General features: G+C 38.4%; 1 protein-coding gene across 2 annotated transcripts in view; it reads left to right on the top strand.

The window, feature by feature from the left end:
* Window positions 1–14,784, top strand: part of LOC136337727 (sperm-associated antigen 6) — a 49,474-nt gene that overhangs the window by 16,892 nt on the left and 17,798 nt on the right. For both annotated transcript variants that reach the window (XM_066279417.1, XM_066279415.1), the window contains 3 exons: window positions 10,450–10,655; window positions 11,924–12,097; window positions 14,572–14,724. In XM_066279417.1, the coding sequence (XP_066135514.1) occupies window positions 10,450–10,655; window positions 11,924–12,097; window positions 14,572–14,724 (533 nt within the window). The remainder of the gene's footprint in view (window positions 1–10,449; window positions 10,656–11,923; window positions 12,098–14,571; window positions 14,725–14,784) is intronic.

Genomic DNA, 14,784 nt, shown 5'->3' with positions numbered 1-14,784 from the left:
CTTTTCCTGTTAAATAGAGGAAGAAAGTGGAACTTAGAGAAGATGTAAAGGTGGAACTGGAACTGAGCCTGAATCCAAAGCCCATGATAACCACTGTGCTGTACAGCTTCACTAAGTACTTATTTTTTTTTTTTTAGAGAAAGAGAGACAAACAAGAAGGGGAGAGATGAGAAGTATCAACTCTTAGTTGTGGCACTTTTTTTTTTTTTTTTTAGTTGTGGCACTTTTTTAGTTGTTCATTGATTGCTTCTCATACATATCTTGACCAGGGGGCTCCAACCGAGCCAGTGACTCCTTGCTCAAACCAGTGACCTTGGGCTTCAAGCCAGCAACCTTTGGGCTCAAGCCCTCGACCATGGGATCATGTCTATGATCCCACATTCAAGCTGGGTACCCGGCGCTCAAGTTGGATGAGCCCGTGCTCAAGCCAGTGACCTCGGAGTTTCGAAACTGGGTCTTCAGCATCCCAGGCTAACGCATTACCCACTGGTAATGTACTGGTCAGGTACTAAATACTTCTTTAAAGGATATTGAAGAAGAAATTCAAAAGAGAAACAGTAAGAAGTTCTCCCATGATTATGTTTGATTTGGTTCATAACATGGTGACACTATTAGAGACAGAAAAGAAAATGATATAAAAGTAGATTGAGAAAGAAAACTATTGTTATGGTTAGAATGATTCAGAATTAGTATATTCAAATTATTTCCTTACTATCTGGATTTTGGTTTTCCAGATAGGTTCATCTTAGGACTATTGCTTAATAGATGTTGACTGAAAAAACTAAGAGTGTATTTTAAGTCAGAGGCTGGTTATCATGGGGAGACTACATGAACGTATTTAGTAATCTTTTTATGTCAGAGAACTTTGTGGCAAACAGATTGTAACATGAGTATTACAAAGGGTGGTGCAAAAGTGCTTTGAGGGTAACTGGACAGATACATTCTCAGGCAGGTACCCACAGATAACCTTTCCATACCCCCTTTCGTTGAGTTTGAGGCAAAATGATAACAGTTTATAAATAGGATCTTAGGAATTCCATTCCAATTTTTTGTTATAATCTGGCTTCCACATGAAATTCCCCCTGTAATTTCAATATTTCATGGTACTTAATAAAGGCCTGGGACTCAGAAACTCCCAAAAGAGTTTACTGCATAGATTTCTCTGAAGTAAAGGGAATTGTTACCTAGTAAGCAGTAAAATAATTCATCATTCACATCCTGAATATCAGTGAAAATAGAGGATTTGCCTTCAAATAACTTGATTTATTTCTCAGTAGTAACCTTAAAATAGAATATATTAAGATTAATGGAAGAACATTTATTCAGTATTTTCTTCTTAGTATTAGTGGAGAAATATCTCATTAGACAGTTTAAGAAATATAAACCTCAAATAGAGATGCAAAAGATATAAAGTGTGTCTTTCAGGGCAATAAAAGGAAAAGATTTTGTGTATAGGAAAGCAAAATAAATATACAGTTAGTAGAGGGGAGAAACCAGTTCACATCATCTGACTTTGCTTTATTCAAAACAGACAATTTCTAAAGGTTACTAATATATATAGATTTTAAAGCATTTCACAGATAACCAAAGGAAATGGGGGCTAACAACCAGAAATGGCAGTTTAAAAAGAAAAAATCAGTACAAATCGGGTCATTTAATTTTTTATGATTGAACCACCAGTTACTGAATACACTGATAAAATGTACCTTGAAGAGGTATTAACTGTAGCTATTTAACCATTTGTGTCATAGAATATTCTCTACATCTCACTGGATTTCACACCAAAGTTTTACCAATATGGTAGCGACTAGCCACATGTCTCTTGAATTGTAACTAGTATGCCTGAGGAACTAAATTTTTAATTTTAATCATGCTTCCTGAGCTTGTTCCACACAATTTAGGATATTTGTTATCTACATATGGGTGGCATGTGAAGAATATTTGCAAAAATTCTGAATTTAAAATTTATAATAAATTATTGAAACACTTTAGGCATGACTGGAACAACTTGGATATGTGAACCTACTTTTTCAACTGTAAACTTTTTGAAATCTATATTTAAATTTATTTTTAATTTTAAAATTTTTTAAGTGGGAGGAGGGGAGATAAAGAGACAGACTCCCACATGTGCCCTGACTGGGATTCACTCGCAACCCCCATCTGGGGCCAATACTCGAATCAACGGAGCTAGCCTCAGCACTTGAGGCTGACGCTTGTACCAACCGAGCTATCCTCAGTGCCTGGAGACAACACTCGAACCAACTGAACCACTGGCTGAGATGGAAAGAGAGAGAGGAGGGGAGAGAGGAGGGAAGAGAAACTGATGGTTGCTTCTCATGTGTGCCCTGACAAGGAATCAAACCTGGGATGTCCTCACACCAAGCCGATGCTCTACCCACTGAGCAAACTGGCCAGGGCTCAACTTTTTGAAATATAGAGATTGAGTCAGTGGGTTCTCTATATGTGGAACACAAAGGCTTTGCTGGCAGATTTCCTGGGGCACAAAAGTGAATTACTTGTAGTCTCCCAGGGCACAAAGCTAGATCTTTGCAGATCTTGTATCCTAGTTCCTGGAACAAAGCTTTTACGTGCAGTAACTATTAAGCCTATTGATTATAACTAAAACCACTCAAGCTAAAGTTTTAACCCTTGAGTTCTCCCTAGCAAAAGATACTGGGTACTGGTATTCACACCTGTGGATAGACTTCTCCCACATTACACAAGGATACGTCTGTGTGACCACTAATATCTGGAAGTGATGGTATGTCACTTCTGATAGGTGACCAGTTACAAAAGATCGAGGCTTCTGTCATAGTATCTCTCTCTCTCTCTATCCCTCTCCCTCTTTCTCTGTCTCTCATCACTTGCTCTGGGAGAAGCCAGCTACTATGACATGAGGATGTTCAGGCAGCCTATGATAAGGTCCCTGTGACAAGAAAGTAAGGTCTCCAATATCCAGAAGAAACTGAGCTTTCAACAACTACATGAGTAAGTGTGGGAACAGATCCTCCCCAACTTGTGTCTTCAAATGACTGCAACCCCAGCTGACAGTGTAACAGCAACTTCATGAGAAACTCTGAGCCAAAACCATCCAGTAAGGCTGCTCCTGTTACTGGATCAACCAGGGTTCATGTTGCCCGTCACCCTTTTTTCCCAATTCACGAGAGACAGGGACCAAGTGAGTATAAGAGTGTCTTTAATCAAGATTGCCAGCAACTTGAGAAGGCAGAGGACTCGGGTCTGAAAAACTGCTTAAACGGTCGTAGTTGGTCAGTGTATATACTTTGGGGGAGATGAGTAATTAATTACTGAGCATGCCGTTAATCGCATAGTAAAACACAGGTGATTGGGATCTGGCTGCAGGAATGTCCCCCAGAATGCTTGCTTAACATGAGCAATGGTCTTATAGGTGTTCTTTAACTTTGTCTCCAGGGCACTGGCATCTTGAATCCTTGAGAACCTACCTGAGAAACAACTCCTTACATTCCTTGGAAGGACATAAAGCAAAGAGTATATTTTTCATGAGACAGGCTATTTATTTTTGCTAAGAATTATTATTAGCAAAAAGCTCACCAGCTTGGACCCAAGGCCACTGGCTCGAGCAAGGGGTTACTCGGTCTGCTGAAGGCCCGCGGTCATGGCACATGTGAGAAAGCAATCAATGAACAACTACAGTGTCTCAACGAAAAACTGATAATTGATGCTTCTCATCTCTCTCCATTCCTGTCTGTCTGTCCCTATCTATCCCTCTATCTGACTCTCTCTGTCCCTGTAAAAAAAATAAATAAATAAATAAAAATAAAAATGTGTGAGGGAGTTTATAGTTTAAAAAAAAAAGATTATTATTAACCCTTTAACTCCTTACACTAGGAAGGATATGAAGGAAGGATATGAAGCAAAGATAAAATTCCCTATCTATGACTTATTTGCTAAGCTATGAGTATATAGTAGTTAATTGCTAGTATGCTAATAACCCTATACACTCCTGAATAGCTGATCTGCAGGACATGTGGGATAAAATGATGTTTGAATCTGCTGAGTTTGGGTCATTCGTTACAAAGCAATTGATAACTAATACATAATCTTAATGCACAAAGAGATTCAGAGGGGGAGGGGGAGATAGAAGAGGGTAAAGGGGGGTAAATGGTGAAGGAAGGAGACTTGACTTGGGGTGGTGAACACACAGTACAATATACAGATGATGTGTTATAGAATTGTACACCTGAAGTCTATATAATTTTATTAACCAATGTCATCCCAATAAATTCAATAAAATTTTTTTTTAAAGTTATCTTTGCCTTCAGCAAGGCCTGTTCATTGTTTCTGTGCATCTAGGTTAACACACCTTTGGAATAAACCTTAACCCACCCTCAAGAGAGCATATAATTTTAACTACCTACCCTGTAATTCAGTCTCCATGAAGCCACCCCCAATCTTAACTCATCCCATTCCTGAGTTGCTTCATCCTGACTTTCTTTCATTCCCTCCTTAATCCTAAATGCATAAAAGAAACTGCAAACCTTTTTCTCCAGGGCATCTGAGATCTTGCTCCCTGGCATATGTCATCAGTTTGACTCAGATAAACTCTTATGAAAATTAAAAAAAACAAACAGATGTTCACTATACTGTAGTTTATGATAGCAAAACCCTAAACTAAACATTCAAAGCACTACTCAAAAAGAGTAACACTAACAACTGCTGACCAGGAATAACTTTTATAAAAGTGCCATGTAAACTTTCTAACCATCTAGTGTCTCATTCCTGCCTCCCTTTTCTGTTTCCTCTTTCCTTTGTGTGTTCTTGTAGAGAATTCCACCAGGGGGCCAACACTCCAGTACTATTTAGCCTCCTCCATGAGTCTGTGCTCTTTAATCTTTAAGGGCAGGGACTTATCTAAAACTGGGCTGGAGCAAAGTGTGAATGTCAGTGAGGTTTGAATAAGAGAATATGCATTTTCCATTTAAGTTGGGTTTTTTTAGGTAGAATGAAAAATTGTAGGTATGTTACCAGAACAAGCTGGGGTTCATGTTGGCCATCGCACTTCTATCCAACTTATGAGAGACAGGGACTGAGTAGGTGTAAGAGTGTCTTTAATTCAAACTGCCAGCCACTTGAGAAGTTAGAGAACTACTGTCTGGAAAACTGCCTTAATAGTCTCAGCTGACTGGGCAGTTTATATTTTGAGGGAGGTTAGTGATTTATCACTAAGCAGTTAGTCATGTTGTAGAGTACAAGTGGTTGGGCCCTGGTGTGCAGGGATGTCCCTCAGGATGCTTGCTTGACATGAGCAATGGTCTTACAGAGTTTCATTAACTTGTTCTGCAAGGTACTGGCTTCTTGAGTTCTTGGGAATCCACCTGAAAAACAACTCCCTATATTTCTTGGAAGGACATAAAGCAAAGATTACATTGCTTACGAGACAGGCTGTTTATTCTTGCTAAGAATTATTACCACTGAACCCTTTAACCACTTACAGGTAGAGTTACACTACACCTATCATTGCCATATTAAATAAAGCAAGTGGAAAACAAATGAATACATTTCTAATTACAAAAAGTATATTTTGTAAAGCTCTGACTCCAAGTAATTTATTTTCTTCACTACAAGAGCACTCCAGACTCTGCTGTTGCCTTATTCTGTACAGCTTAGTTTCATCTGTGAAGCAGTGAAAAGTCAGAAACTAAAAATTGTTAAAATTGGGATTTTAGAAGTTACTTTAAATCTTATGCTATCTATTATCTCCCAAGGCCATATCCAAATCTTTATCTTTTCCTATCTTCTCTTCACTTAACAGATTTTGAAGCTGCTTTTTATACTTGAACCCTATAAAAGTGTGCAATCTAATCCAGTTGATTGTAATTTCTTACTTAGGCCTCATTAACTTATCAGTGGCTCATTTGACTTAACTTGACTTTTTAAAGGAGCCAGAATCATGTAACTTTAAAAGCATTTGTTTGTATATATATTAACCTTTAATCTCTCTAACACCCAGCCTGTGTGTAAGGGTTAGACCAGTAGCTGTGAAGACTGGATGGAGAGAAGTGGCATGGAAATGATAAAAATAGGAAAAAAGTGACATTTTTGAGGGAGGGAAATGGATAAAAATTACATATTAGACTTTTTCATATTATTATGCAAATTTCTTCTCCACCCTTTTCTTACTCCCATCTGAGATTAGAGATGTAAATTTCTCGGTTCAGAATTATAGCTATAATGAGTGTTACCTGTGGAAGGATGTTGCCTCTCTCAGATGTGCTGGTGAAGAATTAAGGGTTTTGTGGTAACCTGCCACCATGATGGCCCCCCATTGTTGCCCTGTGTACATTTTCTCCGAACTCCACAAACTTGACTTCTTACCCAGTTCTATTCTTCTAGGGGTCTGTTTGTATATTTACTCTAGACAGAATCTTCTAGAATAAAGCAGTGTTTTATTATTCTGCTTCCCCAACATCTAGCCAAGTTTTTAGCACATGGTAGCACTTAATGAACACTCAGTGACTAAAGGAAGAGAGGAAAAGATGCACATACACTGAGCACTAGAGAGGACAGAATTACATTAGGATGCTTTTGGCTGTAAGTTACAGAATACAACTAAAAGTGGCTCAAACAATAAGGACATTTTTTATTTCACATGATGCAAAGTTTGTAATGCAGCTGAATAGTCATGGAGGACCCAGATGTTTTTCATTTTTGTACTTGGCATCCTCAGCATATTGGTAAATTCTTTCATTATAGTTGCAAGATGGATGAGGAATTCCAGATGTCATTTGCAGACATGGCCATGTCCAGCGAAGTGGCAGTGTTCCCTTCTGTGTATCTCTGTTTATGACTGAGGAAAACTTCTTACAGATGCTTTTAGCTGATTTCTACTCAGATCCCATTGGCCAGGATAGGTTCACAAGCCCATGCCCTGTTTGACAAAGGCTAGTGGAATGACTCACACAGTCACTGGCACTAAAATGCGAGACGAAACAATAGCAGGGAAGAGGAGAAAGATATGCCATAAGAAAAAGAGTAGTGATAGGAGGCAGGTGAAAGAGCCTTTATTTTATGCACTATAGAGTGTGTACTATGCAGATGCCAGTTTTATAAACTCGCACAAATTTGGGCATGTAAACTTTAGGAAATCACAAGTACATAATGACTAGGCCCAATCAGGTCCTTGAATGCTTCATTGCCTGCATGGCAAAATTTTTTCCAGTGCTCTCCCAGCCCTTCCCACATTGAACATCACTACCCTAGAGAGAACAAGAACAGGAAACAGCTCACGATGAGATTGGGTAACACGTCAGAAGAACAGAGTTTGCTTTATTATTACCATTATAGAGTTCAGGGAAAAGAGAATATGGCACTTTGTTATTCAAGAAAAAGATAAAATGTGTGGGAATTACAAAGATAATGAATCCTTTTAAAAAGAACCTTAAATTTTTATTAATAGTACTTTTAAACAATTGTAGTGTACTGCATACTCTTGACTGTTAGAAACTATGTATAAAAGTAAAAATAGTGAACTAATCCTTATACTCTCTCTTAAAAAGATGTTTACTCCATTATATCCTAGGTGCCCTTAAATATGTACATATAAATTTGGTATTGCCATATAACAACTCTATAATTTGGACAGAATTAAATTAATGTTAATAATTAACAAAATATGAATATTATATCTAGAAAGTACATATAATATCACACTTCATGTTTTTATTTCCTCTGGCTGGGTGGGGTAGGGAAAACTGAGAAACAGTGGTCTCCTGTTTTTACCTGCTGCCTTGTTGGTCTTCAGGCAATTACAGTAGAATCCCAGCAATGCCTCTAAGGAATGCTACAGTGCAAGGTTGACGAATTCCAGTCCCTAACTGCTGTTGTCTTTTTTTTTTTTTGTCAAAAACCATTTTAGCTGCCTTTAGTCCTTGAGATTACATATTAACTTTCCATTGTATTTTATATTTCACACCAGATTTTTAAAAATTAAAACATATCTTCTATTCAATGTAGTGTTAATTTGTAGAACTCTGTCATCTGCACTAGAGTTGAAAGCATCTGGCACACAATAACCTTCCATTAAAGCTTGTTTAATGAAAGAATGAATTGTTTATACAATATTGGGTCAAGATAATTACAATAGTTTAAGGGTCACAAATAATGGATGCTAACCTGTATTTTCTAACATTATTTTCTTTTTGAAAATGTGATACTACCGATATATTTTTTAGATTTTATTTATTTAAAAGAGGGGGAGAAGCAGGAAGCATCTATTCATAATAGTTGCTTCCTGTATGTGCCTTGACCGGGCAAGCCCAGGGCTTTGAACCAGAGACCTCAGGTTCCAGGTCCATGCTTTATCCACTACACCATACAGGTCAGGCACTACCAATCTTTTGAAAACATTTTTTTAATGACTAACTGATATGCTGAATAGATAGATTGGCTATTAAAACATAAATGGTCAGGGTACTACAAATGTGGGAAAATGAAAACATAATTTGAAAGGAAGAGCTCATAGATATGGTATATGTGATTCAGTAAGGGAAGTCATGAATACAATGAAAATAGAATCTTGTAACTATATATTGTGCTTGATGCTTTTCAAAGACATTTGTTTTACATATATATTATAAGGGTCTGCCTGACTATCTCAAATTATCTATAATTTAAAATCTTTTTTATAGCAGTTATTCTTGGACATACAAGTAAATCAGTGTGAATATTCAAAAGATGTTTATTTCTGACAAGTAAAATGAATAAGATAAATTTCTTTAAACTATAACATTTTTGTTTATTAAAGTATGCTGTTTATTTGTAGATCTCATTTTGAAGTGTTTTTATATGTATAATAAATATGTACCTTTTTATTTTGCATAAAGTCTTAAAAAATCTTTTAAAAATACTGTAAGGCCCTGGCCGGTTGGCTCAGAGCGTCGGCCTGGCGTGCGGGGGACCCAGGTTCGATTCCCAGCCAGGGCACATAGGAGAAGCGCCCATTTGCTTCTCCACCCCCCTCCCCTCCTTCTTCTCTGTCTCTCTTCCCCTCCCGCAGCCAGGGCTCCATTGGAGCAAAGATGGCCCGGGCGCTGGGGATGGCTCCTTGGCCTCTGCCCCAGGCGCTAGAGTGGCTCTGGTCTCGGCAGAGCGATGCCCCGGAGGGGCAGAGCATCGCCCCCTGGTGGGCAGAGCGTCGCCCCTGGTGGGCGTGCCGGGTGGATCCCGGTCAGGCGCATGCGGGAGTCTGTCTAACTGTCTCTCCCCGTTTCCAGCTTCAGAAAAATACAAAAAAAAAAAAAATAATAATAATAATAAAAATACTGTAAGATGAATGGAATTTAAGAATCAACATTATTAGCACAAGATTCATGTTCATGTTTACCCATAAATTGTACAAAATACTGACTAATTAGTGTGTTTGGTAAATTTTTTGGTACTTTAATTTTTTGTTATTGTAAACCATGAATAAAATGCTTACCTACTGAGACGTTCAGAATTGTCAGCACTTAAACTGGTGACATCTACTTAGTCTCTTTAAAAAGAAAAAAGAACAAGCCATTTTAGCCTAGTCTACCTCAAATGTCTCAAATGCATTCACGTAAATAGAGGTCCATCTATTAGCTCAATGGTCCCCAACCTTTTTTGGGCCATGGACAGGTTTAATGTCAGAAAATATTTTCATAGACCGGCCTTTAGGGTGGGACGGATAAATGTATCATGTGACCAAGACAAGCGTCAAGAGTGAGTCTTAGATAGATGTAACAGAGGGAATCTGGTCATTTTTTAAAATAAAACATCATTCAGACTTAAATATAAATAAAACGGAAATAATGTAAGTTATTTATTCTTTCTCTGTGGTACCAAATGGCCCATGGACCAGTACTAGTCCGCGGCCCAGGGGTTGGGGACCACTGTATTAGCCTATATTCTTTTTAGCTCAGGATTGGCCACCTTCCTGGTTTATGCAACCAGGAAGGCCGATTTGAAATGCAGATGTTGAGACAGTGAGTACACCCACCCCTTTTTTTCTTTGCTGTATCTGTCAGGGTTAAAAATAGCTTACAGCCTGACCAGGAGGTGGCGCAGTGGATAGAGTGTTGCACTGGGACGTGGGGGACGCAGGTTCGAGACCCTGAGGTCGCCAGCTTGAGCGCGGGCTCATCTGGTTTGAGTAAAGCTCACCAGCTTGGACCCAAGGTCGCTGGCTTGAGCAAGGGGTTACTTGATCTGCTGAGGGCCTGCGGTCAAGGCACACATGAGAAAGCAATCAATGAACAACTAAGGTGTCGCAATGTGCAACGAAAAACTAATGATTGATGCTTCTCATCTCTCTGTTCCTGTCTGTCTGTTCCTGTCTATCCCTCTCTCTGACTCTCTCTCTCTGTAGAAAAAAAAAACAGGGGGGGGGGGAGCTTGTACAAGGGTCAGTCACCCATTCTCATTTGGTTACTTTTCTGGAACCCACAGAACTGTCACAAGCTGTGGTGGATGCGGGAGCAGTTCCTCTTTTAATACTCTGTATCCAGGAGCCAGAAATTGCTTTGAAAAGGATTGCTGCTTTAGTCCTCAGTGATATTTCAAAGCATTCTCCAGAGTTAGCACAGACAGTAGTGGATGCAGGAGCTATTGCTCACCTGGCCCAGATGATTCTGAACCCTGATGCTCAATTGAAGGTATTTAAAAATAAGTTATAAAACAGACATAATTTTATTCATCTAAGAAAGTGGAAATGTGTATAGATTAATATACATTCAAAGTAATTTATAAATTATTATTGAAAACAGATATAAGTATATTATGTATTTGGTCTTTTAATATATGAAAATTATGCTGTAAGGTTTTTCAATAAAGATAGGCCTGGGAAAAACATGTGCAATGCTGAAAATTAGAAGAAGCAACAATATTAACATTAATCATAAAGTAATCACATAATGATTGAATCTCAGGGTGGGAAGGCACCTAATGATTTTCTAGCACATCACTATTAGATTTGTTTCTTATGAAAATTGTCATATTTATGTTTGTCTTTTCATAGCTTTCTAAAAACTGATTGTCAGTTAACAGACACCAATTATACTTTATATACTAATAGTTATATCCTATAAGGTTTTTAAATTGTTAGAACTAAGCAATAGAAAGTTCTTTGAAATGTTATCAACATCATGCCAAAAATAAGATGTTAATTCTGCCTGATCTTTTTTCTATTGTATTACCACATGTATCTTAAATTAACAATTTAAGTATTACATAATTAAGAAATAGTATTTATCCAGAGGTCATATTCTTTGATCATCTGCAATAGAGATTTAAATAGTCCCCGAAAACTTAAGATTTAATTTGGAAATTGGGGAATTTAAGAAATTGAATGTTTAGGTAGAAGACTAGGATGTAAATGTCTCAAGACTCAGAAATCTTAGGTTATGTTAGATATGTAACTTTTTTCATTTTTCTTTTTTTCTTTTTTTTTTATTCAGTGAAAGGAAAGGAGGTAGAGATAGACTGCTGCATGCGCCCTAACCAAGATCCACCCAGCAAGTCCACTAGGGGGCAATGCTCAGCCCATCTGAGGCGTTGCTCCATTGCTCAGCAACTGAGTTCTTACTTAGCATCTGATGAGGAGGCCATGGAGCCATCCTCAGCTCCCGGGGCCAACTCGCTGTAATTGAGCCATGGCTGCAAGAGGGGAAGAGAGAGATAAAAAGAGAAGGGAGAGGGGGGAGGGATGAAGAAGCAGGTGGGTGCTTCTCTGTGTGCCCTGACTGGGAATCAAACCCAGGACTTCCACATGCCAGGCTGACGCTCTACACTGAGCCAACTGGCCAGGGCCTGTTTTTTATTTTTATAAAGGAATTTGACTATGTATAAAGCTGTTTAAATTATATCTGAACTCTACAGTGGACTCTACGTAATTTCTTGTTTTATTTTGATTTTTGTTTGACAGCGCCAGGTCCTTTCAGCTCTTAGTCAGATTGCAAAACATTCTGTGGATCTGGCAGAAATGGTGGTTGAAGCAGAGATCTTTCCAGTTGTACTTACCTGTCTGAAGGACAAAGATAACTATGTGAAGAAAAATGCTTCTAATTTAATTAGAGAGATTGCAAAACATACACCTGAGGTAAGAAAAAAAAAGCTTTAAATACAATAACATTAGTTATTTTTTTTATTAAGTAAAACATCAGTTTGTATACAAGACTCAGGTGCTATGCCACATGACTTGGTTAGGTCAGGGTTTCTCATCCTGAGCGGTATGGACACTTTGGATGAGATACATCTTTGTTGTGGGGAGCTGTCCTGTAGGGTGGATATTTAGCAGGATCTTTGGCCCATGTCAGTAGCATTCCCTCTCATATTGTGACAGTCAAAAGTGTCTCTTTATATTGCCAAATGGTTTCTAGGGGACAAAAATGCCCCTTGTTGAGAATCCCACTGGGTTAATCAGTGGCATTTGAGACAGAAATCTTGGTTTTTAATCATTTCTAGCTTTCCATTTCTAGATTGTAGGGTGCCGGGGTCCAGCCCCGGGGTTCAGGGGTCCCACAGGAAGAGACGGCGTCGGCGAAATCGAGTGAGAGAGCCAAATTCTTTTCTTTCTCTTTATTCTCTGGTTAGCATTTACTGCCAGGCATCTCTCTCAAATGCTAGTCTGGCTTTCTTTTTATGCACACACACTAAGTTACAGTCACATGGTATTTTGTTTCACTATGGTTACATGTTTCCAGATAACAGTTAATTCATATCTATAAACTATAAATCAGGTGGTAAGTTATTCAAAGTACAGTTATACAATAGCAATAACAATATTGGTACAAACTTCTAAAAGATTAGTACTAATTAATAACTCTACTTTACTGTTGTTGTGAGTCAAGGGCGCAGAGAGAGATAGCAGACAAAATCATCAAGGACTAGCAAAGAACCACCGCTTGCTCAGGCAAATAGCCTTGAGTTCATGTAGTGTCCTAATTCTTTTTTCATAAGACTACAAAAGGCTTGCTATTTAAGAAACTAACATAGTATTAAGAGTAACTTTTATTTAAAGAGTGCACCTGCAAGATAGCTAGTAGCAACATAATATCAGAAGGCATTAATTGCTATTGCTGCTATGAATCCCACCACTTTCCTCTCCTTATTCTTGGAAGATACAAAAATCTCATGAGAATGTTTTACTGAGAAAAGCCCAGCAACTGCCTTCAGTGACAAAACAAGTCTTTTAACAAAACATTCTTTACTTGCCAGCTGCACTCCCATTCAAGGCCACGCAACAGGCCACTCCACTACACCTTACCTAAGATTCTAATGTCTAGTTAAACTTTATTAACTATATTTATACACTAGTTAAGTTCTAACTTTATTCTTTCTAACATGATTAATAAGAAGAAATTCTCCTACAAACTTAACCCTTTATGAGGGATATTATGGCCAGCCTTTTATGTTTATGAGCCCAGTTCAAGGGGCTTACAGGCTTTTCTGTGGAACTTACACCTTCTGTCTCATTTCCAAAGAAATTACTACAAATCTATAGGAAAAGCACAGTACTATTATCCCTGTGCCATAAATAATAGCACACACCCAGAAAAGGGGGGAATATAAGGCCAGATTAATTCAAAAGATCAAAGGGGGAAGTATCGTTGTGCCTTTCCTTTGCGGTGACTTTGTCAACCCGCAGCCGTTGGTCTTCACTGCGGTGACTCTATCAACCAGTAGCCATCGATCTTCTTTTGCTGTGACTTTGTCAATCAGCAGTTGTGGATCTTCTCCTGCTGTGACCTAGTTAGCTAGCATTAGTGGATCGGCTCCCGACAGTAGGGACCATAGACTTTTGTCATTCTTGTCATTTTAGGTCAGCTGGGAGTAGTGAGAGATTGCACAGTTCCAGGGGAGGAGAGATCTCCCCAGCCTAGTGTGACTGCTCTAGTAGCTGTTCCTATGTAGTGGTTCCTGCTCTGAGTTCTCAGATGCCAGAAGAATAGAGGTGCAGTGAGCCTTGCTGGATTCTGAAGTTGTATCTTCTTCTGTGTTTATTTTGACTAAACAGTTTCATTTCACTAAAGTTTAAAGTCCTTTTTCTTTATTTCACCTAATATCTTTACTGGGTTGAGATGTTTTAAGACTGAAGTGTAATCTGCTAGTGATCATTGTTTGCAAAGGGGGGATAGTTAGGCTAGAATGTTCCAAGTGTGACTGTCATTCAGTTATTCAGTGATTAATCTGTTTCACACTCACACGTTGTGATTGGAGCTTTCAGTACTTAGCTAGTTATAAACTAGCCCTAGGCTTAGTGTCTTAGGTGAGGAGTTTTGACACCCATTAGAATAATGATAAAAGTTGTGCAATGGATACATGATAAATTGAAGTATAGAGTAAGCTCTGCACAGTGAGTATATTTGTACATTGAAAATAGGATTATTATACTTATGTATTTCTTCAATAAGTATAATAATTTCACTAAATCATATTTCAAATTTTACCAGGTGTTTTTTGGTTTTAAATAAAAATGTTTGGAAAAAAAAAGTTTGGCAATACTGAAGTAATATTTAAAGATTATCTTATGCCTCACAGTCACAGCTACCTAGCTCTCCTTCCTTCCCTTAGCTTTCACAGTTGATAGTTAACGTAGGAGGCGTTGCTGCTGTGATCGACTGCATCGGGTCTTGCAAAGGAAACATAAGGCTGCCTGGCATCATGATGCTCGGTTACGTGGCGGCTCATTCTGAGAACTTGGCGATGGCAGTGATCATTTCCAAGGTTGGTTCTCTCTTCATTTTCTTCTAGTTGTTGGAGCGGGATAGTCTAAGACAGAACCGC

The sequence above is a fragment of the Saccopteryx bilineata genome, chromosome 5 (genome assembly GCF_036850765.1).
Source record: "Saccopteryx bilineata isolate mSacBil1 chromosome 5, mSacBil1_pri_phased_curated, whole genome shotgun sequence".
Taxonomy (NCBI): Eukaryota; Metazoa; Chordata; class Mammalia; order Chiroptera; family Emballonuridae; genus Saccopteryx; species Saccopteryx bilineata.
This window is presented reverse-complemented; position numbering and strand designations above follow the sequence as displayed.